This window comes from Gymnogyps californianus, chromosome 14 (assembly GCF_018139145.2).
Source record: "Gymnogyps californianus isolate 813 chromosome 14, ASM1813914v2, whole genome shotgun sequence".
NCBI classification, from domain to species: Eukaryota; Metazoa; Chordata; class Aves; order Accipitriformes; family Cathartidae; genus Gymnogyps; species Gymnogyps californianus.
In genome coordinates this window covers 17,569,475-17,595,930 of record NC_059484.1, presented here as the reverse complement: position 1 = coordinate 17,595,930, position 26,456 = coordinate 17,569,475, and the positions used below count along the sequence as shown (strand labels likewise).

Below are 26,456 nucleotides of genomic sequence, written 5' to 3'. Positions count from 1 at the left end.
CGGAATCTGAACACACAATTAATAATTAAAACATTCAGGTAAGTAGAAGGTTAGCCAGTCATTTTTCCGTGGATTATCACAGCTGCATGTCTCTGTGTTGGAAAATCTAGGTTTGCCAATGCTAAAGGAGGATTGATGGTTCCATGAGTTGTGGAATTCATGAATTTGTGAAATCACATGATTTCTGGAAACTATATTCAGGATGCCTTGAGTCTCCTTGTTGCAAGCCTTTTACTGAAGTTGATATTAGAGTGGACCCACTGGAGCGTGGCACTAGAGATTTAAGTGATGGAAACCATGTATGAAGTAGACAGTGGTGAAAGTGGTGGTAATTTTATTGTGACCTTAAGAGTATACAGACTTGAATCATTAGACAGCCAATGTCATTTACTTTGTCCTTTACTCTGTATAGTGACCAGAAGGAGATAACTTGACTTTAGACATTTGGGTTTTGCCCAGTCAACATTAGCCTGTGACAAAATGGCAAAAAAAAAGAGGAAAACTATTTTTCAGCCGGTAGATCATATTCATTATTACCATACTCCAAAATAGTCTGTATACTGTGCTTAAGAATCACTGCTTTCTGAGGAGCGGTGTGCTGCAAGCATGTCTAACTTGCCTGTAGTTTTAAATTGAGAACGTTTTGAAAAACTTAGAGTTGTCCTTGTCCTCTCCCACACACTTGCGTGCACACCTTCAGCTTTCCTCATCACTGGAACTCTAAAACCTCCGCAGGAGGAAGCACATCGGAGCTCTGCGTTGTAGCTTCATCTGACAACATACAACTGTTTTGTAACTTCTCAATAAGAGAACATTTTGTTTCGTAGAGACATGATGGCTGGCACATGAACAACACCTAAAATGCCTGCTGCCAATTTGTTGTTTGTTACTTGGTTTATTAATTAAGTTACACAAAAGATTTGGAAAAAGACCAACAGGTTTTTTTGTCCCGTATTTTGGACTGCCTGGCCAAAGCAGAACAATTGCTGGTGCAGAGATACATAGGAGTCCCCAAAGGTTAGCTCTGTTCTCTGACTAAATTACACCAAAGCCTTGCTCCTTCACCGCTGTCATGAACTTTAGTAGAGATATCCTGTTGGGCTATTAATTCACCTCTGTACAGATCCGATCAGAGTACACTAGCGCTAAAAACTTCTGTTTACATCAAAAATAATCGAGCCACGTAGTTTTGAACCAGAAGAAAATTTCTTCAAAGCTCAAATATATATGAAATTGAAACTTTAATTTAGCTCATGGGATATTTTTCCCTGTTTCTACAAACTTTATATTGCCTTTTTTTTTTTTTAGATGTTTGACCCTTAATTTATACAAATAAAACATGGGGTTTCATGTGGCTTCTTTTTAGCTTGATTATATATGTATTTGTATATATATTTGTGTATATATATATTTTTACATATATATATTATATATATATTTGTATATATACATATATATGTATATATAAAATCACTTTTCGTACATTTGCTTGTTTCTAATATTTTTTTCCGAAAGGCATTTGTTTGATAGCAAGATTCAGTTGGCATGCCAGATGCAATTGGTATGCCAGATTTTTAACTGCTACAAGATGGTGTAGTTACATGTCCTACAACAGAGATACAAATTTACGTACAAATGATTTTGCCTCGGGTATCTGTTCCTACACAATTTTTTTTGCCAGAGGAAGAAACTCTTCTGTAGGAATTTCTGTAGTGGATCACACTAGGATTCAGTTCAGTTCAGTAGTGTGTCTGAAACAGGCTCCGATCGGCCTCCTCTGAGGAAGGCAGCCTTTGGGTTATGAAGTAGTCTTCCTGTAGGAAAAGTTTCCTCTTAAAATCACTTTGTGGGCTCAAGTGTGAAATACTTTCCCCTAATTGTGGATGTTCTTGTTGCCCATATAAAGCTAAATTTCTCAATGCCATCAGAGTTCGGGCCTCAACAGTAGTTTGTGGCGAGCAGTTCCACCTGCTCGTCAACCGAGTGAAGAAGAGCAGAGCTTCAGCCTTCCATGCGTTGCTCTGAGGTATCTCGTCCTTTGTAAGGGAAACAAGACTTTGCCAGTCCTTCCCTGCGACGAGAGGCCTTTGAATGGACAACTGATTTTTATTATCGATTTCAATGGAAGTGAGCACATTCTTCAGATCTAGCGGAAATTTAGGTGTTTGGAGTTCCAGAAGTCAGTTGTGTATTGAGGGCAGTTTAAAAAACGAAAACTTTCTGACATCAAGTCATGGCGTGGAACCCAATTCTTCTTTAATTTACCTTCATATCAATCAATTTACTTAGTTAAAAATTACAAGAAACGAACAATTATGCCTGCAGTATGCTTAATCAAGGTCAGGCGTTGCTGTGGCAAGTTGGAGGTGGTTTTGGCCTGGTGCCTCTCTGAAATTTTCTTCTGTGCTGTTCAAAAAATAGCTTTGAGGAAACAGTGGTCGTTTCCATTTCACGCGATAACGATAATTGTGAGAAAAGTAGGAATTTGCCCCATACTGGCACTATATACAGTGTGAAAATCCTCATCCGTACAGTCCTTTCTAGAGTCATTCCTAACACTGCTAACACGTTTTCTTGAAGCTCTGCCATGCGGTTTTAGGAACTAGCCCTCAGCTGTACCTCAGCACTGCCGATAAAACCCGAGCAGTGCCGCAGAACAACCCCCAAGCGCGAGGGCCGAAGCCGGTGTCGGCCGCCGGGAAGGCAGCCCGCAGCACCGGGCGGGAGAGGGTGCTGCACCTCAGCCCCAGCAGCACACCGGGCATCGCAGCGCGGCCTTGGCCCACCGGCTGCCATTAGGGCCCTCGGTAGGCCCCGGCAGAGGCGTTCCTCGTGAGGGGGTCACTGAGGGACCGCGCTGAGCTTGAGGAAACTTTTTTCTTCCTCCGTCCTGGGGTAAGTTAATTTTTCGACCGCAAACCCCGAGCGTCTCGCTTCTTTATTTATTTCACTTTCTTTTGCGGGTACAGGTTCGATTCCCGCAGGGCCCTTCCGACACGGCACCTCAGCCCGGCCCTGCCCTTCCCTTCCCGCCGCGTCCGCTTCCTCCCGGCGGCGGCGCGCATGCGCGGCCCGCAGGATCCCGCCCGCGCGCTCCCTCCGCCCCTCGCGCACATCCGGGTCCCGGCGCTGGCCCCGCCGGCGCCGCCGCGCCGCTGTCCCCTCCGCGGGCTCCCAATAAAGTTTTGTTGCGAGCGCGGCGGCCGCGGCCCAACCGGCGCCTCCAGCCTAACGGACACCCGCCCCGGGCCGCCGCGGCGGGCAGGCGGCCTCGCTCCGTGCCGGGTGGGTCGGGGCGGCCCGGGGAGGGAGGGGGGGGGGGAGGGGTTGTGGCGGGGGAGGGGGGTCGGGGGGGGAGCGGCGTCTCCTCAGCGCCGAGCGGAGTCGGGGCGCTGCGGTTCGGTTTCCCGGGGGGGGGGTGGTGGTGGTGGGGGAAAACGGGGCCTTTCGGAAACTTAGAGGGGCCGAGGCCTCCCCCGGCCGCGCGGGCCCGGCGGTGACAGGCTTTGGGTCGTCCCGGGCCGGGCCGGGGGCTGCCGGGGGGGGGGGGGGGGGGGGGGGGGTGGCGGGCGGCGGCGGGATGGGGAGGGGGCGGGTGAGCGGTGTGTGGAGGAAGGAGCAGCCCCGGGAGGGAAAGGGGAGCGCAGGATCGCGGTGCTGGGCTGTTAAAACACGCTTGGTGCTGATAAAAATAAGTCCGTGCACGTAACTGTAGGAGCAAACTGTTGCAATGCTAATGAGAGGCTCGGTGTTTTTTGTTTCTTTTTTGTTTTGTTGTTGTTTTTTTTAAGACGAGGAACTCCGCTCCTAACTGGAGTAAGGCCTGACCAAAGGAAAGGGGAGAGTAACAAATCCACATGTTTCAAATCCATCGGTAAAGAGGCGCTTTCCCGCGGAGGCGATGTTAGGGTACACACACTTGTCCACCTTGGCCTTCCTTGCGTGCATCCAGTACTGACAGCTGCCTGACAACAGATGGACCGCTTAAGTGATTTAGAATGGCAATTTTTGTTTTCTGCGGGTTGTAAACTTAATAGAGGAAATATGGTCTTGCGGTTAAAAGCACAAGACTGGAAATCAAGTGATCTGTGCTCTCTTCCAGTTGTGTAGTTTCTGATGTGACTTTAAGCTAATTAAATGAAGGTATTTCTCAGCAAAATGAGGTAGGGAAGAACTGATGCAGCAGTAGTTGTTGAATGTATTATTAAATAGGTTCAGTAATAGTTGTTGAATCTTTTGGTGGAATTTGTAGGGATTTAGAGATTTTACTGAGTGAATGACTTGGGCTCTCTGCTTTAACAAAACCTCCGAGGAATAACTGTCAAAATTTGCATCAGCCTGTAAGTTTTGTTTCATCATGGGAAATTGGATCGTCAGTATGTGATGATTTTAGATGAAATCTCCTGCTGGTTTTCATTCCTTTGTTAATTTCAGGTAATTTACCTTCCATGGGTGGCTTTAAAATACTGAAAACTGAAATGAGCATTGTTCATTGCATATTTCAGTTATGGAGGTTCTGCACAGAATATCCTTCTGATATTCTGAGGAATCACAGAATTTGATTGAAGGGAAGGGGAAAAAAAAGGGTGCAAACACACTATTGCAGTCATGTGCCCATGCTCATCAAAAGCTGTAATACTTTTTGAAGTTGGCAACTGGTGGTAGTGGAAGTTAATAGAAGCAGCAAATAACTTAATTGAAGATGTTTCATAATTAGTGTGTTGTAACTTTTGAGAGTGCCCTGTCTGTGTAGGGTGCTGTTGAATTTAATGTCTTAATCTCTACTGTTTGATAGTGGTTTACTCTTACCTCTGATATTAAAATTTTCTTCACTTGGCCTTGAAATTGCTGCGAAGTGTTTAATGGCATTTATTTTTGCAAAACAAAACCCCAACAAACCATGTTCTTATTGGGGTACCTGCCTTTGTCAAACTTTTCTTTTCCTTTCAAATGTGGAGAAAATACACTTGAGGGAGGAATTTTCTTTTTTCCTAAAGAAAACTTTCCTAGTGGAAGCCCAAGATGGACAGTCATGATGAGGATAAGAAATGGGAAAGGAGGAAGAGAGGCTTCCTCTGCATTTCTTTCTCTTGATGACAAAAGGTCACAACAAAAGGGCGTGCTGCTATGATGCTGCATGCAGCTGTGGTGGATGTTTTTTGTTTGAGGTTGGGAGTTTTTAACCTCTGATGGAACCTGAAGGAGCTATAAGTGTGAACCCTGTACTGGTTGGTTCTTGTTATGAAGCCAGATTTTTAATTGGGTGATCTCCTGTGCAGAGTTTTCATGCTGATAGAATATTATCTGAGCTGGAAGAAATTCTATCTCAAGATGGAGTGCTTGTGCTCAGTTAAGCGACTTTTGGGTTTATTCAAATGGTCTTTGCAAATTATGTTGCAATCTTTAATATTCCAGAGGGCACTTTTACACTTTTAATTTCAGAAAAATGTCCTCTATATTTTCTTTATAGTTCTCTAAAGAAAACTCTGAGAACTCTTTTGTTGCTCTTGGCTGAATTACATACCTGCAGAAATACTGCTGTGGCAGTTCTATGCAAGTCCCTATATCTTCCTTCCCTGCCAGTTTAGTTGTGGGTTTTTTCGTTTTTTTTTTTATTAAAATGCAACTTTCTTCTAATGTCTGTGATAGATTTGCTGAAATTAATTTTAATGTGTTAATGTTTCTTCTTTAAAGAGCTTTAAATGATTTTTTTAATAGCAACAGGTAAGGAGCTTATGTTCAGAATTAAAAGATTTGTTCTTGTGTGAGCTGAAAACACTTTAGATATTTCATGGCTAACGTGGATAAACAAGTCATTAAAAGCAAGTCAAACAGTAATTGAAGACTTTTGCAGTTATCATTAGTCGCAGTGCAAGTTCCTGCGCTGTTTTCTGGAAGCCTTTTTAGCCGTGTTCCTGTGACCACGTAGAAAAGTTTGGCTGGCACTTCAGCGTGCTTGACCAGTGTGGGTTGGCAAGGTGCAGAACGCCGCCTGCCAAGTCTGTATCCCTACTGACCTACCACCAAGGTTGAGCCTGCCAGGACTGTCATCCTTGACAGAGGATCTTTGTCAGAATCGCTGCTACTGATCCACCAACTATGAGGTAGTGTCTCTGAATTCTGGGTCAGTGGATGTCATAAACTGACAAATTTAGAATACTTTGCCATTCATTCATTCTGTGCAAGGGGAAAAAAAGCTTGCTGAATTACTATTGTCAGTGTTCCCTCCAAATCCTGTAGCCTTTGTAAACTTGTCACAGTCTTAATGCAATTCAATTGGAGTGGAAGTGTATACACACACATATACATCTTTATTTTTCTTCTCCTCTTTAAAAGCTTTATGAAAGTGTACAGTCCCTTCTTTCAGGTTACACTTTTTGTTGCCAATTCACATTTTTAGTGGCAGTATTTAGGATCTTTTTCTTTAATGAAGGTCTTGATTGTGAGCATCTAAATTTTTGGAAGGCTTTGTCCAGCTTGTTAATTTTTTAACATACTTTAGGGTTTGTGAAAAGTATAAGATGTCCTTTATTTTCCCATTTTTTTCTCCAGGTGTAGTACTGAGGTCATTCCTAATCACCCACTCGCTTGCCCATGTCCACCAGCCTACCAATGGAGGCATAGGCTTTTGTTTTCACGTTCAGTGAAATTTAGTGAACTCTTGTATGTAATTTTAATTAAGAAATGGATGCCAGCTTGTAGTTATCTGCTGTGGCTAGAGTAGATCTTAAATAACCTTAAAAACATGAGGCAGTTTCAGGGCTGACTTTCAGATGTGCTGACTACTGTTGATGGCATTTTTCAGCATAATGCTTCTGTTGGAAAGTGCCAATTAGCTGAAATAGAAGTGTGAGAAAATGCACGGTTCTGACAAAACACTTAAGGGAGAGAGATTTTGGTTCTAAGGCGGAATCTGTAGTTTTTGAGAACTTCTACAAAAGCTAATTGCTCAGTAATTAGAGTAGTTGTAGAGACCAGGGCCCTCTGAGCGTTGGATTTTTGTGTTCTAAGTGGATGCCTTAAGAAATAGATACTAACTTTTTTAGGCTTGGGAAATTTTTTATTTTTCTCCCTTCCTCTCCCCTCCCCTGTATCACCGTTAAACTCTAGTTTTGCCATGATGCAGAACAAATTCAAAACTTTGTTCTTTGGTTACACTTTTTCTGAGGTTTTCTTGGCATCAGTTGGAAGTGAGGGTGCTTTTGAAATGCAGTGGAGGTCTGTTAGTGAACTCTTTCTGACTGGACCTCTTGTGATATAAATCATTATCACTTGTATAATTTTTTTAACAGTAATTTTTGAGAAGACTTTAAGAAAAAACCAGAAGCATCACTTTTGCTATCTGAGCTATATGGCTTTTATGATTCCACTTCTTCCATGTACGATGTATTACTCGCTCCTTGTGCTTGGCCTCAGTTTTTGTTATGTTTCTTTTAAGAGAGTGCTAGTTAAATACTTCTCAGCTGACAGAGCTAAATGCTTCAGGTTTTTTTTAAGCTGTGTTAGATGATGTACAGATGTGGAAATGAAAAGAACAAGTATTGTGTGAGAAAGCCGTGTCTGAAGTTGTCAATACATTTTTTTGTTTGGAGAGCAGTCACGGTTAGTAAAATTTTTGAAGATACCAGACAATTCCTTTCTGTTCTTGTTTACATGTATTATTAGTTAGAATATATTGCCTTACAAGGCATGTTTGAAGCAAAGAAATCTAGTGCTAGTATAAAAGCATTTATCATAGGTTTTGGTCAACTGGATGTGCATTTGGATATGCAAGCCCAGTTCTGATGAAAATACCACAAGTTCCTTTTTGATACCATTTATCCTTTCATCTTTTACTTACCCTTAAGGGCAGGAGGGGGAAAAAAATGAGTTACCTCATTGATGATATTCTTCATGGCTAAGATGTTGCACAGGATAATTGAAGAAAAACCTTTTCTGTTGAGAGGCTATGGCAATGGTATGGATTATGTAGGCCCTTCAAGTTTGTTACCCAAGTTTTTTTAACCACTGTGTAACCTTGGGATTTATTTTATCCTTGATGTGTATGGAAAAACTGTGGAGCTAACTTTTCTTCTATATTTGTCCTCAAGAAAACGCTCTAATGCATGCCATTGCATGGGACTGTATGCTAGGCTACAATGTAAGATGTAGACTTGGGAAAATGCTAATAAAACCCAAGCACAATCCTGTGTAATTCCTGTCAGGAAACTTATAAGGAAAGAAAGACCTTAATAAAAACAGGTGAAATTGATGTGTGAGGTGGTAGTTTTAGATAGTTGTAAAGAAAATATTGATAACTGAATATAGCATAATATGCTGTAATAGAGTTTCTGAGCTTTCTGTATGCATATGTAATATGTTAATGTGTGTATGGAGTCAAAATACTTGAGCCCTTCTAAGTTTGAAGGGGCAATAAAGTTAAGCACAAGAGCTGACTGCAAAATACAGTTTTGACTGCAAATCTGCAGCAGCTCTAATGAACTACCAATTGTGTAGCTAGTTATACGTGGTGGCTTGTTTATATTATGAAATTGAGTCTCAAAGCAGCTTCTAATCATGAGCAGTGAAGTTCCTTATTTCAGATTGGGTATGATGCTACAGGAAGCTTTCTTAATTTACAAACAAGTAAATTAAGCAGGAAAAGAATAGTGCTTGTACATTTGCAATACAAGCTTAGTATTGGCAGTAGGAAAGGATGAGGACCATGTAGTTGTTACCTGTTTTATTCTTATGCTTGTGAAAAGCATCGTTCATAGCCATGCTGCTTGGGGTGATGGGTTGCTTGGTTAATGGTACTTTAAATTTAGATTTTGCAGGTGGGAAATTAGCTTGGAATTGATGGCACAACATGTTATGTAAAAAGTGCATCTCATAAAATTACATATGGTGTATTTATTTTAATATTGATCTGTTGTGCTGTGAGTCTTGCTCAGGCCCCTTTAGCCAGAAGAAGATTCCTTGATAGCGAATCAAATTAATCTGCTAAACTTGCCAGTTTAATATAGTAGGCTAAGAAAATCTCAGAAGAGGACGCAAAAGATAGTTGAGTTGCTTAGTATTTGTGATGGTAGATGAAAGGTAGTCTGTTTCTCCTATCTTCACAAATGAAATGTAATTTGTAAGTTCTGCTGTTAGCCAACTTTGTTTATATCTAGCTGGCTTGATGAGGTATTAAGAAGGGATTCAAACAATGGACCTGTTCACACAACTAGTTTCCTTCCATTTGCTGTAGTCATTAACAAGAACTTTAAATGTATAAATAATGCATGCCCTAAAGTCTAATTTTGATACAGCGCTTACTTCCTTTCATACTCACCCATTAAAAGCCCCCTCATGCTACCCCATGCAATGTATTACACTCACTCTTTAAAGAGTGTTTGTAACTGGTTTTTTAAATGTAATAACGTGTTTTTCAGCCGATGTTCTTTTATAGCTCAGCTGAAAAGTTATTTAATAAAAGAAGGTAATCCATAATAGACCCTCTGCCTCTTAAGGAAAGTTAGGAAAGCTTTTTCCCCCCCATGAAAGTTGTTACCAGCTGCATCTAGAGGTGCAACAATACAAGTAATTTTTGCAACACTATGAATGAAAATGTGACTCTCTAAAGCATTTGTTTCTGTGCTCAAATCTTACAGTGATGCACTGTTGTACTGCAATCACAGCTCATAACATGCACTTTTAAAGCCTTGGAAGAAATTGATTGTAAATATAGATGATCTGGTGAAGCTGTTCCTAGCAGATGTCATGATTACTTAGAAACCTTTCAAAAATTAGATGCTGAAATTACATCAAATGCAAGTAAATGTTCTAAATGTGGTTTGTGCTGCTCATTCAGAAGTTTTAAAACCCTACAAGAGTTGCAGTTTCTACATGAAAATGTTTCGTTTCTACATAAATGGCTGAACCTACTGCTTTGTGACCTTAAATAGCTCCAAAGAAGGAAATACTTTTAGTCTACAAATAATTCATGAAGCTTTTTAATTCTACCTTCTTTTCTTAAGAAAAAGCAAAAGCTGTAAACCTTCAGTATTTTTGCCTTCCAAAATGAACTTCTGAAAGGCCTTTAATGAGATAAATTCAGTGTCATTTGTACTTCTCAAAGTCTAGGAGTAGTTTGTTGCAGGGTTTCTTTTTTGCCCTTGCTTTTCTTGAACAGGTAAAAATATGCTTCAGCAGAAGAGTCTTGAAAGCCTCATGGGTGGCCAGAATGTATTTACAGTAAATGCTATTAAAGTTTTCAACTTCAACAGTCTCATTTTTCAGTGGCTATAGTACAAGCATGTATGTGGAAACTTTTTTTTAAGAAGTTGAAGCAGTTTTGATCAAACCTGTTACGATGCTTCTGGAATACTTGTTCTACTAGGTTTTGCTTTTGTTAATAGGTATTCAGACTAATGTAAAGTTTTTAGAGTTAATTATGTTACTTACTCAAAGCAGATTATTTCTAAAATCATATTTTATAGGACAGTCATTTATCAAAATTCTCTTGACACTTGCCCTACAAACACTAGTTACTGCAAAGCATCATTTTAGTAGAACTGTTCCAATTTTCTTTGCTTTTAGTTAGCTTGTTTATTCCATGAGTGTACTTGTGGGTAAATGATGTAGAAATGATATACAACCAGTAAAATTTCATTCCTAGTTGATGCATGTTACTGTTGTGTTCAAAATACTAAAAAAAAAAAAAACCCCCAAAACCCAAACAAACAAAAAACCCCTTGATCATAGAATAGAATTGTAGATCTGTAAACTTGATTGCTTAATATAGATGGGGCAGCTGTAATGGAATAGATCAGGGTGGCAAGAAGGGTTTCTAAAAATCTCATTTAATCTCGGCTTAACTACAGAAGTTTCAAGTGTATCTTCTGCCTTAATGATGCGTAAGGTTCTTTGAAAGCATAGCTGAGAAACAAAAGTAGAATTTTTTTAATTGTCTTCTTTCTAGTCTGAGATTCTAGGTGGGTTCATTTCCTTTTTTAGGGGTGTGAGCAATTGCTGATATCTTACAGCTATTGAATGTACGCAAGGCTTGGAAGTAAGTTAATTGCGACTATAAACAGCTTTTACTTCTTAGAACAGTAAACTTTTATCCTCAGTAAAAGAATAAATTTAGTCTGTGTTCTTGCCCAAGTTTATCTCCCTTTATGTATTTCCTCTTACTTTGAAGGGTGCAAAGGTTCTCATATGTGTAATAGTTCTAGGGAACTAAATTATACTTAAAGTGCAGACGTCCTTATTTCTGAAGAAATAAGGTGATATGCAATTGTTTGTTTTTTTCTTTTTTTTTTTTTTTTTTTTTGCAATGCCCTCTTCTAAGGACTTGCTGAAGCAGTGGGAGACTTGTGTTCTCTTAATTTCCTTTTTTCCATTTTGCTTTTTATGAGAGGTTAGGAAGAAAGATCTTCAAACAGTTTTTCAGTTTGTTTTGATTTTCCCAGTTTTTTCCATATTATTGAAACAAAGCTGAATAATCAAAGAAGTACCAATGGGATTAAGCTACTGTGTGAAATAAATGGATTTTTTCCTGTAAAGGGTGTTTATAAGTTTTTAAACTTACACTGTTCTTCGTAGCCAAGTGTCCTTGGGTTTGTTCCCTGCTTTCCTCACCTTCCACCTTCCTAGTAGAAGATCTAGGATGATTACATGTGGGACATTATAAATGCTTTGTCTCGGGATGTTTGCTGTATCTTTGGCTGATGATGCCTAATACATGGTTCTGTTATAGGAAAGTACCCGTCCATGTGTATGAGTGAGGTTGTAAATGTGCCTAGACACTTAGAAAAGCCTTATCAGATGACTTTTATTTAATCAAAGATGGGAGGAAAAAAGATCCCCTTGATTAAAGGTAGCAATCTAAGAGAACCAGCACAGAGGTACTTAAATCTTGCGTCCCGCCTCCCCCCCTTTTCTCTTATGTGCAGATTTGGTGTCTCGGGATATGTGAGGTGTTCTAATTCACCACGGTTTATCAAAAGTTGAGAGACAATGTTGTTTGGCAGTCTCTGTAGCAAGAAAGGAAGCATCTTTTGTTATTGACATCCTTTCTCTTAGTTCTGCTCTTGCTTTTTGCCAGCTGCTCATTGTCTATACTTGCTTATTTAGTATTCACAAGGGATTTTACAAGTTCTTATCAGTTCGTTGCCACAGCACATCATTTCCTCTTGTCATCGTTACTCTTTAAATTGGTGGGGGGAGGATTTGCATTAGAGCTGGTGAGTGGTAGAAAACACCACCATTCATGAGTGCTGTTTGAGTTGCACAGCGGTGTTCTGCTCCTCTCCTTTCTGAGGCAGTTTGTAGTAAAGGTCACATTTGTAGTACTTACTCCACCATGCCTTTTCCCCCCCTCTTTTTCTGGGGAAAAGAAAACAATTTTTTTTTTTCCAAAGGCTAAAAATATCCAGCGCTTCAAATATTCTTCTTAAAAGATATAAGGAAGTGCAGCATAAAAATAGCCGCAGCTGGAAAGGTTGACCACCTTTCTGAGTGGCTGGGGAAGGGTTGGTGTGGAGTTTTTATTGGGTTTTTCTTTTAATTGTTTCTGGTTTTATTTTAGTTATCTACAGTTTCTTCCTCATTTTTTAAATACTCTTCAAAAAACATGGGGTACCTGATTAGAGCTCAAGAACAAGCAGATGCTTTAGTATTTTCTCCTTTTGGGAAGTAAAGATCCATTTGAGAAGCTCAGTACTTCAATACAGGCAGTACTGGCTGTGGAACTACTGGTTCCACTGTGCCTCTTCCCTGTTTCTTCATAGCAAGTTTAAGTCTTCTGGTGAAGCACCATGACAGGGATATGATACCAGTTTTAAAGCATATTCTCCAAGCCTGTCTTCTGAAGGAAAGTCATGGATTTAAGGAACATTAACAGAAACTATGCTGTCCCTTTGGTCTCTTGACTGTCCTTTTTCCCATTAATCAGTAATGCAAGAATTGGGAACTCTGATCACATTTTACTTTATTTAGCTCTGGGGTGAGGTCCTAGTACTTCTGGGATTTTGTTTTGAAACAAAATCAGATGCAATGGCTAGGGTTGAAAAAGGGTTTCTTTTAATATCTGCCTTTTTGTTTTACCACATTATTTACTTGTTTACTAATTACTTGTTAACTTATCTTTTTAATAGAACTAAATTGGAGGAATCGATCATTATTTTTGATGTGAAGACTTCATCACTGACATCCATATGTTCATTTGTCAGCCTCCAAGAAATAATACAGCTCATCAGTGGCAATAACTGCTTTTGGTATACACTGACATTTATTTGAAAAAACAGCTAAACAAAAAAACCCAACAGACAAAACCCAACAAACCTTTTGAAGACTTGTGTCAAATGACGTCAATGGCCAGTTTGTTCTCCTTTACTAGCCCAGCTGTAAAGCGTCTGTTGGGCTGGAAACAAGGAGATGAAGAGGAAAAATGGGCAGAAAAAGCTGTTGATGCTTTGGTAAAAAAGCTGAAAAAGAAAAAGGGTGCTATGGAAGAACTGGAGAAAGCCTTGAGCAGTCCAGGACAGCCCAGCAAGTGTGTTACTATCCCCCGCTCTTTAGATGGACGACTTCAGGTTTCTCACAGAAAAGGCCTTCCCCATGTAATTTACTGTCGTGTTTGGCGTTGGCCTGATCTACAAAGCCATCACGAGCTGAAGCCATTGGATATTTGTGAATTTCCTTTTGGATCTAAACAGAAGGAAGTCTGCATCAATCCATACCACTATAAGAGGGTGGAGAGCCCAGGTATGTTTGAACATGGATGTCTTAAAAACTGACCAAAATCTCCAGGAACCATTTATTGTTCACTCCCTCCTCCTCCTCCAGTACTGTATAACAAATTACATGTGGTGTGTGAGGGAGTTTGGAAGAGGAATGTTCAAAGTGTACTTTTCTGGTGGGGTTTTGGGGAGCTGTGTTGTCCATTCTGTACTAGCTGGTTTTCTTTGTGGTAAATCACACTTTTTCCCACAGATCTCTTAAGCCTGCTACCCTTAAAGTTAGTGGCAAACTCCTCATTTGTAATAAAATAGAAAGCAGTGATCAAAAGACTTGAGTTTCTCTGAGAAACTTGTTTAAAAACCTCAGTCCTTGCAAGGAGATTGGTAGCCTTCTTTCAGGGGCTTAATATTTCATGAGTGAGTGACATGAATTGAGGAGATAAAAAAAAAATTAAATTCGAGGATGTAGTGTTCCCCACTTGACTTCCCATTAGTAGGCAGCAGAGCTGAACGGAACCACGAGTGATGATCAGTTAGAGCAAGGTACGTACCAAATTTGTGTCAGGTAGCAAGTCTGCTGTTAAGGCATGTTGCCATGGGAGGAGGTGAGGAGGATTGTGGTTATGAGTGGGAGAGATGAAGTATGTTGCGCTGGAAAGTATAGTGAAAAGTTGCTTCCGTTCCACAAAATGGTTGTAATTCTAGTGAAACCGGCTGTAGTGCTCAAGCACTCTACTGTAGCACTTGAATTCCAGACTCAACACTCTTGAACTGAAAAGTTAAAACTCCAGCTTAGCAATAGTTGTATATTGCAGTATAGATTTTGTTTGTCTTCAGTGCAAAGAACTATATGTAACTATATAGTTTGGCTATGGTTATATAGACTGTATTTCCATTTTTACTGATTTGATAATGTACACATACAGTGAGTTTTGCACTTCTAAATCAGTACTTTGGTGTGTGCCGCGTGGACTGTTGTTTTGGTTCTTTTTAAAAAAGATCTGCTTCCAGTTGCATGAAATACAAGCGTGTTTGTGCTCTGATTTTTGCGAGTGTAAAGTTTGAGTCTTCCATGAAGCGTAATGTAAAAAAAACGAAGAGAGGATGGGGTAAAGGCATGACAGATGAATCCCCTACTCCTCTTTCTACCCCAGCTAGTGTTGAAATTTTCATGATGAGCAGAATAGCCCATTATTTGTATTTCTTTCCTTCTATCTCAGTTTTTAATCTAAGTTTATCTGTTTTTTGTTTGGTTTTTTTTCAGTTCTACCTCCAGTGTTAGTGCCTAGACATAGTGAATTCAATCCACAGCACAGTCTACTAGTTCAGTTCAGGAACCTAAGCCACAATGAACCACATATGCCACACAACGCGACATTTCCAGATTCTTTCCAGCAACCCAACAGCACTCCATTTTCCATTTCGCCGAACAGTCCCTATCCACCTTCTCCAGCCAGCAGCACTTACCCAAGCTCCCCAGCTAGCTCTGGACCATCTAGTCCATTTCAGCTACCAGGTAAGTATGGCCTAAATGTCAACTTAATAAAAATAATTGAAATGTTACATACTGTTGTGACTTACTACCTCAGGAATTTGTGATACCTGCAATAAATTGCTTTTCCGTTTGCATTTTAGGGGGTTTTCTTCCTAGTTTTGTCACTGGGCAGAGTTAATTGTTATAGTTTTATTTTTTCCAAATGTTTTTTGTCATGGATACGATAGTGGTGAGTTATTTTGCACAGCTTCAGTGTAGAATAGCTGATACATACTTTAGAAGCATATCTAGCAATGAAAAGAAAGCAGATGTAAGAGGCTGAGCAAGAAGTTTATTGGTGTCTTTCTCTAAATAAAGACACATATGGTATTTAGCTGGAAAAAATAGCAAGTTTTTGATAGGAATTTAACCAATTTAGGTGAAAATAGGGAAAAAACCAACAATTGATAGGGGGCAAAGGACAGAAGCCTTATTGAATCTGTCTGGTTATTGGTGTGGTTTTATAAAGCCAAGAAGTTAGTAGGTTAAAGAATTTATTTTTCCAGTAGCTCAGTGGCCTCATCTGTGTTCTTTCTGGCTGTCCAGTGCCGCAAAAAGAGTGTCCATTCAGTGGGGTATCCCTCTTGGATAAGTACTGTGGTCACTGGGATGGATGCATTAATGGTATCTGGAGGGAATTTCTGAAATAGGGGATAATGGTGTGTTCGTACACTGAGTACTGTGTTGAATGGAAGAATGCAGAGATCCACGCTTTTATAATGAACTCAGCCTACAGAAGCAGCAAAAAGATTTAAAAAAAGTTTAAAAAGGTTTAGGCCTTCGTTATGCTATGGCAAATAAAGTTATTTCTTCTACTACTTTCTTTTTGAACACGGAGAAGAGGGTAGGCAAGAAAGCTAATGTTTGTGTGACAGAAAGTGGGAGCTGTAGTCATCTTGCCCAGCTGCCGGAGTGCAGCTGTTAAAGAAAAAAAGGCAAAAAGAAAAAAGCGCATCTTTTAGTTTTTCTCAGGTGTCCAGTCTTGTTATTAGTCCCATAGGTAAGAATCCAGCTATTGAAGGAGTTTAGTGTAAAGACAGCTGGCTGGGTTGTCTTCAGGTTACTTTGAAAATGGGTCCAAATGTTTTAATATCCCTTGTTCAAGAGTATTTTTGTGTGTTTACAACTGTAGAATGAATAAATAAATATTCTAAATTGTTGAGGCTTATTCTGGTTTATTCTTATTTTTTCTTGTTTGTAGCTGATACTCCACCTCCTGCATATATGCCCCCTGATGATCAAATGGGGCAGGATAATTCCCAGTCTATGGACACAAGCAATACAATGATCCCTCAAATCATGCCAAATATATCTACCAGAGGTAAGTTGTATAGTATGGTGTAAAATTAACAGAGTTTAGCTTCTTACAACTCATGACTAAATTGAACAAATAACTTCAAATGGCACAGTAAACCTTGTTGATAAGTGGAAGCAGTCCTCCGAGGCAAACTGGGACTGTAACAGAAAGAATTGAGAAATAAAACTTGCCTTGCATATTTGCATCTCTTACTTTTAAAGCCTCAGATGCGTAGTAAGGCTTACAACAAGTTGAACTTTTTCATTTCTCTGAATTAGTATTTTCTGCTACCTTTGCCTGCTGTTGGAATTGTGTATGCACAAAGGCTCTGAAAATGGAGTTCCAAAATACCAATTATAACAAATTTTTTAAAAGTGGAGAGAAGAATCACGTTTCACCTGATATCACATAATAATCTGTATTTTTTAATGCAGTTTTTTTTTGTTTAATATCAGGCTTAAAATAGGAAAATAATTATAAAATCAATGGACTAGCTAAAATGCATGAAAGTAAAAATCATTAAGGCCTTAATCAGGACAGTTCTTGCCCATCTTGCCCAAAAGCTGTTGACTAAGCTTTTAGTTATCTGTTGATATTTTTGAAGGCCTGCTTTACAGTTTTAGATTTAATATTTTAACACTTACGTAAACTGGTATTTCCATTTTGCTTATTTTCAGATGTTCAGCCTGTTGCCTATGAAGAACCCAAACACTGGTGTTCGATTGTGTATTACGAATTAAATAATCGTGTTGGGGAGGCTTTTCATGCATCTTCTACAAGTGTCTTAGTAGATGGGTTTACAGATCCCTCCAATAATAAAAACAGGTTCTGCTTAGGTTTGCTCTCAAATGTTAATCGCAACTCAACAATTGAGAACACTAGACGACATATTGGAAAAGGTAAAGCTTAGTTGTGTTACGCGTGATTGAGAAGCTAAGTCCTTGTTTTTATTTCAACTTCTGTATGCTGCAACATGATTATTCTCAGATAAGAATAGTAGAAGTAATCTGTGATATATTATCTACCTCTCCAGTATCGGAAGACAACTTAGGCATGGTTTGATTCTAATTAGTCTAGGAATTGCATAGATTTTTCTTAGGCACTAATTTAAAAGGTTAAATATTGCCTCTTCCTTACCAAACTATATTGTCATAGGGGCTTGTTTGTTATGGTTAATGATAGTCTGTATGTAGAATTTTGTGTTTCAGAGCCAAGAAACATATTGCAGGACTTCTGGTATTCTGTGTTATATCTACTTCTTAAATCAAATTCTTCATACCACTTTACAGTATATCAAAGATTTTTTTTTTTTTATTTTGTTGTTCATGCAAGGTATTATGCTGCTGTCTACAGTATGTTCAAAGATCTTGCGTGAGTTGGCAGCAGGACTTTGAAGTGCTAATGCAAAACTGCAAGGGCTCATTTGTCTGAGTGAATCCATGGGGTGTGTATGTGTGTGGGAGGGATTCCTGGAGCCAGCAGGTTTTGCAAGATCTTCTAGTTTTCCTGTACTGTTTGGCTGATAGCACATATAGATGCACGGTTTCTATCTTTGATGGAATGTGCTTGGATTATCTTAAAATGTAGTACGCCTTTTCTGAATATCTCCTTTTTTGTAACTAAGTCAGTCCTGAGAAGAGAACGCTGTTTCTACTGCACGTATCTAGAGGCCTTTGGTACAGTTGGTCTTGAGTTTTGTTTGATGAAAGTCACTGTTGCTTGTAATGTATATTCAAGACCCATCCTGTCCCCTAACAGTCTTTTAATTAGAAACTACTATAAATACAGCAAAATTTTGCAGATAATCCAGAGACCACAAGTTATATTAATATCTGTTGGAAACTTCACTCTGCAATGCTGTTGTCCGAGAAAATTTAATGTTATAAAGGGGAACAACTGATTTCTGGGGCGTGGGTGGTTTGTCAGGTTCTTTTGTTTTGGCTTCCCCTTTCGATGGTACTGGCAGAGAAATCTTGCGTGTCTGCCTAAGGTCAGAAATGTAACAAGGATCCAACATCATGTTGTAGAATAATATTGGCTGCAATGAGCTTTAAAATGTCTACATCTCTAATACTAATTATTAAACTAAAACTTTGCTTTATGGTAACGGTTCTGAGAACAATTAAGATTGTTTTGGGATAAAATGCTATTTATTTATGGCTTTTGTTTGGAAGGTCTTGGGTTTTTGCCTCCTTAAAACTACCCAATCCTATTTGCGAAGCTTTTGTCTGTAGAAGCATTGCATTCCAAGCATAAGTGACTTCTAATTGTGCATTGGATTATTTTTGAAGTATCTGTGTTCTTCTCAGACTGTTATATTATCCAGCTCCCCTCTTCAGAGATTGATCGGAAGGTCTTTACCCAAAAGAAGTTAGCTAGCAAGTGGTGGTCCCTGTCTTTTTAAATAAATAGGATTGTGTTTTGAAAATACATTCTTGCCCACCCCAGATATTCTGACAGCTGCTTATAGTTGTTGAAGCCAATGGTTCCTCTGTGTAACCTTCATCCTACCTTAGTCCCAAGTGGATCTAGCAATGTTCACAACAGTTGCTGCTGTCTGAAAGATTAACTTGCATCTGTTGACTTGCTGCAGCCTCATCTGGCAAACCACGGGATAGTCTGCAGTGGATTCTCAGGGTATTGCAAGGAAGACTTAAACTGAACTGTATCCCAACCATATAACAGTGGTGGGTGCGGGAAAGGGAGAAGATCTGGGAGAAGGAAGGCGAGTATCTCAACTGAAGTAGCAGTGAGAGTCTGTGTTTGGGTGCTGAAAGGTTCAGCAGCTTTTCTGTATTAATTTTTAGTCAGTAATAGTGTTATATACGCTTCAGAACATGAAGGGAGGGAAGCATTTATGTGCATAGCTGAATCCAGGCAGATGTGATAAATCTAGGGGCTTTGTTGATTTTAAGGTCTGTAAAGCGTGATGGTATATAAGTTGTGCAACTAATTGGATGTACTTCTCCTTTTGCTTGATAAAATACACTGAAAATCAGAGCAGGCTATGGATATACTTTCTCATTCATGTCTATCACTGCCCCTTCTCCCAGGACGCTTATTTCTGTTGGAATTGCCATAGGCAGAAGCTACCAGTTTTATAAAACTGGAGTTTTAAAATCAACGTAAGTTCTCTAGGAAAATAGCCTGAAATAACTGTTGACATGTGGAAGTAGTTTTTTCATTCTATTCTGTAGTTGATGAGAGAAGGACATCTAGTGGCTGATGTATAATGAAGCCTACTGTATTTTTGAAATGAGAAAGTATTTTGTAGTGTGGGCAAAAGAGCTTTTCTGAAAAGCTCCTCAAGCAGAAAATTGGCTTTGTTGTCTCTGATTTCGAGGGAATTTTATTAAGTACTACATTTTTGGAAAAAACTAATTTGAAACGTTTTTATCTTTGTTTTCAAGGAGTTCATCTGTACTATGTTGGTGGGGAAGTCTATGCTGAGTGTTTAAGTGATAGCAGCATATTTGTACAGAGCAGGAACTGCAACTACCACCATGGCTTTCATCCAACAACTGTATGCAAGATTCCTAGTGGATGCAGTCTGAAAATTTTTAACAATCAGGAGTTTGCTCAGCTTTTAGCTCAGTCTGTCAACCATGGATTTGAAGCAGTATATGAGCTCACCAAAATGTGCACCATTCGAATGAGTTTTGTAAAGGTAAACAAATTATTTTGAGGGCACTTAAATTTATTGTGGATTTGGGTATTCATCAGTAATTACATTAGCACTGTAATAATGTAGCAAAGCTATTCTGACCTGATGCGGTTCTTTTCAATGATAAGTATGTTGAAAATGGTTAATTTGGGGAGAGGGCAATCGATGCAAGAAGGGAGAAGCACAGATTGCTGTGTTGAATGTTGGCTGTGTATTTAGTTACTTCGGTATTCAGGACAAGGATTTAATCATTGTGGTTGCTGTAATTTTATTAAAGGAGATTTGAGCTCATGCTCTAAATTTGAAGGAACAAAGTGAACTACAAGACCACTAAAAGAATGTGTGTAGAGAGGAGCATAATTGATTGCAGAAAAAATTGCAACTCCTTCAAAGAGATTAATATTTTTTAAAAAATTGGTTATGGAAAAAAGACGATTTGAATTTATCAAGTCAAACTGTGCTGTTATTCTCGCAGTAGTGTTTTCTCAAGATTGTTTTATCAAGATGATGTCCACTTCAGATGTAGCATGGAGTCCAGACTTGCGCCTTCCTGGGGTTTTTTGCATCTTGTCCAAAAGATGTCTTGTTTATTTTGTCAATTATAATAAATACTGCTCAGTTTGAGAGCGTGGAGGATAGGGAGCAGGAGGGAGAAACACAAGAGAGATGTGGCCACAGCCAGGAGTCATTCTCGAGTCAGCAGTGCGCTCCACAGAGGAGCTCGTGTAGTCGCTCCAAGTCTGTAGCAGATAAGACTTGATTCAGGCTTCCAGGTGCGGTTTCCCTCCCACTCCTTCCCAACCTCAGTTTTTTTTCCTTTAGATAATAAGTGTTGCTAGATTGTAAGTTACCTTCAGATAAGTATCTTTGAACATGATTTCCTGCTTCTTGTTAGTACAGTTATTTTGAAAGACAAGCAAGTCCTCAACTTGATTGGTAACATTTTGTTCATTTTTGTAGGGCTGGGGAGCTGAATATCACCGACAAGATGTCACGAGCACCCCATGCTGGATAGAAATTCATCTTCATGGGCCCCTCCAGTGGCTGGATAAAGTACTTACACAAATGGGTTCTCCTCTTAATCCCATCTCATCTGTTTCATAGTGCTGAAATTCTATCTTCAGCCTTATTTTTAGCGAACTTATTCTAATTCTAGAGAAACTTCCAGTGTGGATACTGTGAGCTATATGGAGAATGGATCTTACGGTTTAACTTTTTTTTTTTTTTTTAAATCCCTTTGTGACCAATTCCATTGTGTATAGCTAATCAGTTTTACATTTCAATTTGTTCTTGTGATGCTTAAGTGACAGTTGAGCCCTAAGGGAAAAAAAGTCTATTGAAAAATTCAGAACACTTTTCCCCTCCTTCCCCTAGAACTTAAACAGGCATATGTCTTAACTGGAAAATTTTTTTCTTTTTGTCCTGTAGGGACAAGAGGTATGAAGACTGACTTCAGAAAATAAATACATATCATAGTTTGGGATTTTTTTTAACATTGATGAAACTGTTCGAACATGTGCAGCTCCAGCTTGCAAGCTGTATTTTTAGCGTAGTTGTTTAACATCTTAAGGTTGACATCTGTCATAAGCAAAATTAGACTTTATTATGGCTAATTTGCCTCAGATTGAACAATGTGATTTTTTTTAAGTGTACACATGAAATATACTTTTTACAAATATTGGCGTGGTGTAAAAACACTTGTATTGTCTATTGGAAAATACTGTCATAAACACACTGTATATTAATGCAGAATAGCAGTTCTTAGCCTTTTCCCACTTCAGTTTTGTAATATCTCTTTTAACCACCGTTTTAAATAGTAATCGATACAAGGTAAACATCTTGCATGTTTCTGGAGTAGTAATTCTTGTTTTGCTTTGATTTACACTCATGCCATTTGGATTTGGTTGCCAAGGCTATTTCTTTTTAGGTACCCTTCTCTATTTTAACATAAACACTACTATTTGTAAATGGCAGTGCTTACTACTTTTTGGAAGGAATAAGTTTTTTGTTTTCTTTTTGGTGTTCTAGCTGTTTTATTTTACCTGTCTGGAATTGATCTGTGTTAGGCCTTTTTAATCTCTCAGTAGACATTATGCAGTATTAGTGATTACACTGTATTTAATTCACTTTCAGTATGAGTTTGAGTCTCTTGGAAGACTGTGAGTGGCTTAGCAAATTAGTAACTGAATGCAGAAGCTTTTACTTCCAGATCATGTAATTTAATACAGACCTGTTGGTAATGACCAAAAGTAATCACTTCTTTGTAGCCTACATGAAACAGTGGTCTTGATCCTGTCCCTGATGGCAGGAGTTCAATCAGAAGACTCGTAACTGTAGTTGGCAGCTTTATGGGATTGAAGGACTGCATTAATATGATGATGAAGTTTCTCACTCACTTGTAAGGAATCCTGTTGCCTGTGCTGTTGTATTACTCAGTAGAGAATTTAAACACTGTACTAAACACTAAAAGAAATCAGTTAAATAACGTATGCATATTTTTCCCCTTGAAATAATTAAAAGAGGAGGCTGAAAGAAATACTCTAAGAGAATTAGAAGTGAATTGTATACAACATTTCTTTGCATGCAGAAAAAGACCTATTGTATTTTTTAACTTCTCACCCTCCTTTTTCTCTTTCCTGAACACCTCTTCAGAAAAGGGTTCACTGTTTGGGGGAGAGGCTGAAAACTCTAAAATGCAAATACTTACTAAAAGATGTGTTGCAGTTAATTACTGCAATCCTGAGACATCGATTGCTTACACAAGCTGTTGTGTCTTCTATTGAATGACAGTTTCTGCTCAAATGTGGAAATCATGCATCATATGGTACCTAAGTAACAAATGATCTTAAAGGAATAAAATTGTTTACGTGTCGTCAAAATGTTTCTTATGAAATGCCTTAAAGGAATAAACTGTAACACTTCTGCAGAACCCTAATGTTCTTTTGTACAGGAATTTCTGTATTACTTGCTGGGGGTTTTGTTTATTTGTTTGTTTTTGGGGTTTCTTTAAGCAGTTTCTCAACTGTGTTTAAAAACAAACAAGTGCATCTTCAGGAGAAGGGGAATAACATTATTTGCCGCTCACCTTTGGGGTTTTCTCTTTCGTTCTTTGGAACTGCAACCCACAGATGGTTCTTTTGATCAAATAAGATGCGAAGTCAGTTGGCCGCAGGATCAGGCTTCTATTTTCTTCTCCCCGGGCCTGACTTTTGTCGACTTGCTGAATATGTATATTTGACACTACAGGATTTTTTTTTTCTTGACTAGATTTTATAATAAATGTCATGGCACATTGGATTAAGGAAAGATCTCAGTTGTAGGTACAAGATTTTACTTTATCCAAACTGTTTTTCACCTGCCTTCATCTCTGTTCGCTTCTGTGTTTAGTTGTGGCCAACTAAATGACTCAAGAATGGGTGCTGAAGTGGGTGTTCATGAGCCAGAGCTGGTGCTTAGTGCTAGTATTGTGGTTAGATTGGCTACCCATGCACTGAACCATAATTTCTGCAATAATATCCAGTTAACCCACTTCTGATGCTGTCATTAAGTACTAAAGTACTCTGGCATTTTTCTGCTTGTGTACATATTCTTGAACTGTAATATATGCAGTGCTGGGGATATCCTTGTGACTGCTGATTTTGCCAGGGTAGGCTTGCAGGAGCAGACCCAGTAAGATTTGTCTATGTTCTACTTTTCTGTTCCTTTTAAGTAGGACTTTTTGAGAGCTTTTTAGTTAGCAAATTTTGTGTGCTACTGGTTCACGGTGTTGCGAATCATGTTTAGTTCATCTGTGCTGCTGATACAAAATTCAGGTATCGGTGCACAGATGGATTGAATGGGGAAGTATTTGACCCTAATGATGTTTTAAGTATAGCGATAGCAGAGAGTGCTGCTTCTGTTGCAGCACACTTGTGTATAAGCCACTTCTTGATCTAGATGGAGGGATGGAGAAATTGAGTCAGCCAGTAGTGTGGTAGTGGAAGATGGAGCCTTTCCAGTGTAGCCCAGCTTAGACTGAACGTTACTCTTCAGTGAAAACTGTTTTGGCTTTTGTAGTGTATTTTCTTCTTTTTGGGCATCTTTCTACTTTGCACCAACCACAGCATTAACTAACAGCTTTGGCAATACCAGCAAAGAGCCTAGAGGAGGCATATACTGAAGTTCTTTCTGGGTTTGCTTTTATAGTCACTAAGATAAGATAGTAGCTTGGATATTCCTCCTTAGAGGACTTCAGTCTTGCCGGCAGTCAATCCAGTGCCTTGCGTAAGTATTACGTTCATTTAATTGCATTAGGCATGAAGTAGTTGTACATGAAGGGATGACATTGGGTTATAGTATCTATAGGACCAAAATAAAACTTTCTAGTATGACTGACCGATGAGAGACAAATCTAACAGAACAGCCCATAGTCAAAAGAATGATGAAACAGCCCGTGTGTTATGATTCGGTGTAGAATTGTTTAAAATACTGGAATTCTTTTGGGTTTTGCTTGAAGCTATGATTTTTTTTTTCCCCCCCCACAGTATTACAATGTGAAAGTTGTCAATTCTTGGGCAGATACTCTTGCAGTGTAAGTCTAGAGAGCATTAAAATGTGTCAGGCTTTCTCCCTAGTTTAAAATAACAGTGTTTTTCAGGATATTGTTTTAGTTGCCCAAAGTGTTGCTAGTGATGGTTTTTAGAAAAAAAAAAAACCAAACAAAAACAACAAACCAAAACATTTTCTAAATGTTTTGCTTCAAAAGACAAACATGTCACTAACTTTTTTTTTTTGGTAGTTGTGAAGTTTCTGTTTAGGAAGGTAACCCATTCTGAATTCAAATCAATAGACCAAGCCATCAGATTACAACATAATGTTGCTTTATTGTGCTGCTCCATAAACCTGCTTCTGTGTTTGTTGCAAGCATAACCTTTATGCTTTTGTTTACATTGTAGGAAACACAGTTTTAGCAATGAGTTTTTTCATTTAACTCTAAACATCTTTTTATTTTGTTAATTTTAAAATTATAGGTTTTGCTATGTTATGTTTTTAAAGATATTTTTTGCATACTGCTGCTCATATTTCAATAAACAAAACAAAAAAACCCACAGATTTTTCTGATTTCCTTTATCTGTAACTCAGTACGTCTCAAATATTTGTGTACAAGGGTTGATTTATGAGTTCTTGTAACTCTCGGTGCTGATGCCTTACCATGTACATACTCCTCGTACAAATGTGATCTCATAATTTGAAAAATGCTTTTCTATAGGTTTTTGGTAATGCAAAAGCTGCAGTGCTCTTGGAAGCAGAGACTAAATCATTTCATTAACTTATTTAAGAGTTCTTTTGTCTTGTTGTAGAATGCAGCCAGCCAAAATGGTATCAATTTGTTGGTATTTATGAAAATATTTAAATCAGTAGTACAAAAACTGAGTATCTGTAAGGCTTCAGCAACACTCTGATCATTGTGCTGGGGGTGGTTGGGGTGGTTGGGTTTTTTTACCATTGTGGCTGACCATAACATTTTTAAAGAGCTGTCATCCTGTCTGAATGTGTAGAGCTTTAAACTGATGACCGATAGCCTTTTCATTGAAATGAAGGCTGTTCGAATCTCTCTTAACTCAAGTACTGTTCCAATAAAATGGAAATTTAGGAGAAGTTTAGTGAGCTGTTCTTTCACTGTCTACTAACCTTATTTTTTAAGGTTGAGGGGAAGAAAACTTATCTCGTTTAGCGAGATACTACAGAAATAGAGGTTGATATAGTAATTGGTGGTGTGCACAAATTAAAAGAAATCTCTTGGGTTTTTTTTTTTTGGCAGGATGAGTACAAAAATACTGAATCCCAATTCCACAGGGATATCCAAATAAGAACTACAGAAAGGACAAATTATTTGTTTAGTATAAAACTGAAACAAAAGTGTTGATACTGCTCGATCTTGGCTGTGCTGCCTGCTTTGGGATTTAATTTGGCTAGCAGGCTGCCACCTTGCAGTAGTACTCTGTGGAGTTCCCTCATCTGATCAATAATAGTAGCTTTTTTCCTCTGAATGTGCAACTGCACTATACTAAGGAGGATCCAATCACTCAGGTAGTAATTTGGGGTTTTTTATGTCCTGATACTGTTTTGATGGTTTTGCTTCCAAAACAATGATTGCCATGTAAAGTTCCCAGAAGATTTACTATGATAGTATTGCTTAGATGATACAGTGTAACTTGTAACATCTCAAATTAAATGTTGCAGTGGCTTGTTGGTTTTCCAGAAACTTTATAT

General features: G+C 38.7%; 1 protein-coding gene across 2 annotated transcripts; it reads left to right on the top strand.

Moving 5' to 3' along the window:
- Positions 1 to 3,215: 3,215 nt before the first annotated feature.
- SMAD5 (SMAD family member 5) lies at positions 3,216 to 25,291 on the top strand. 2 transcript variants are annotated; one of them, XM_050905113.1, is made up of 8 exons: positions 3,216 to 3,285; positions 13,125 to 13,734; positions 14,974 to 15,225; positions 16,445 to 16,564; positions 17,218 to 17,439; positions 19,951 to 20,207; positions 21,165 to 21,257; positions 21,633 to 25,291. In XM_050905113.1, exons 2-8 carry the CDS (start codon positions 13,332 to 13,334, stop codon positions 21,645 to 21,647), a joined length of 1,362 nt encoding a protein of 453 aa, XP_050761070.1. In that variant the 5' UTR covers positions 3,216 to 3,285; positions 13,125 to 13,331; the 3' UTR covers positions 21,648 to 25,291. The 2 variants fall into 2 exon arrangements, with proteins under 2 accessions (XP_050761070.1, XP_050761069.1); XM_050905112.1 differs by having other exon boundaries at positions 21,165 to 25,291.
- Positions 25,292 to 26,456: the final 1,165 nt, after the last annotated feature.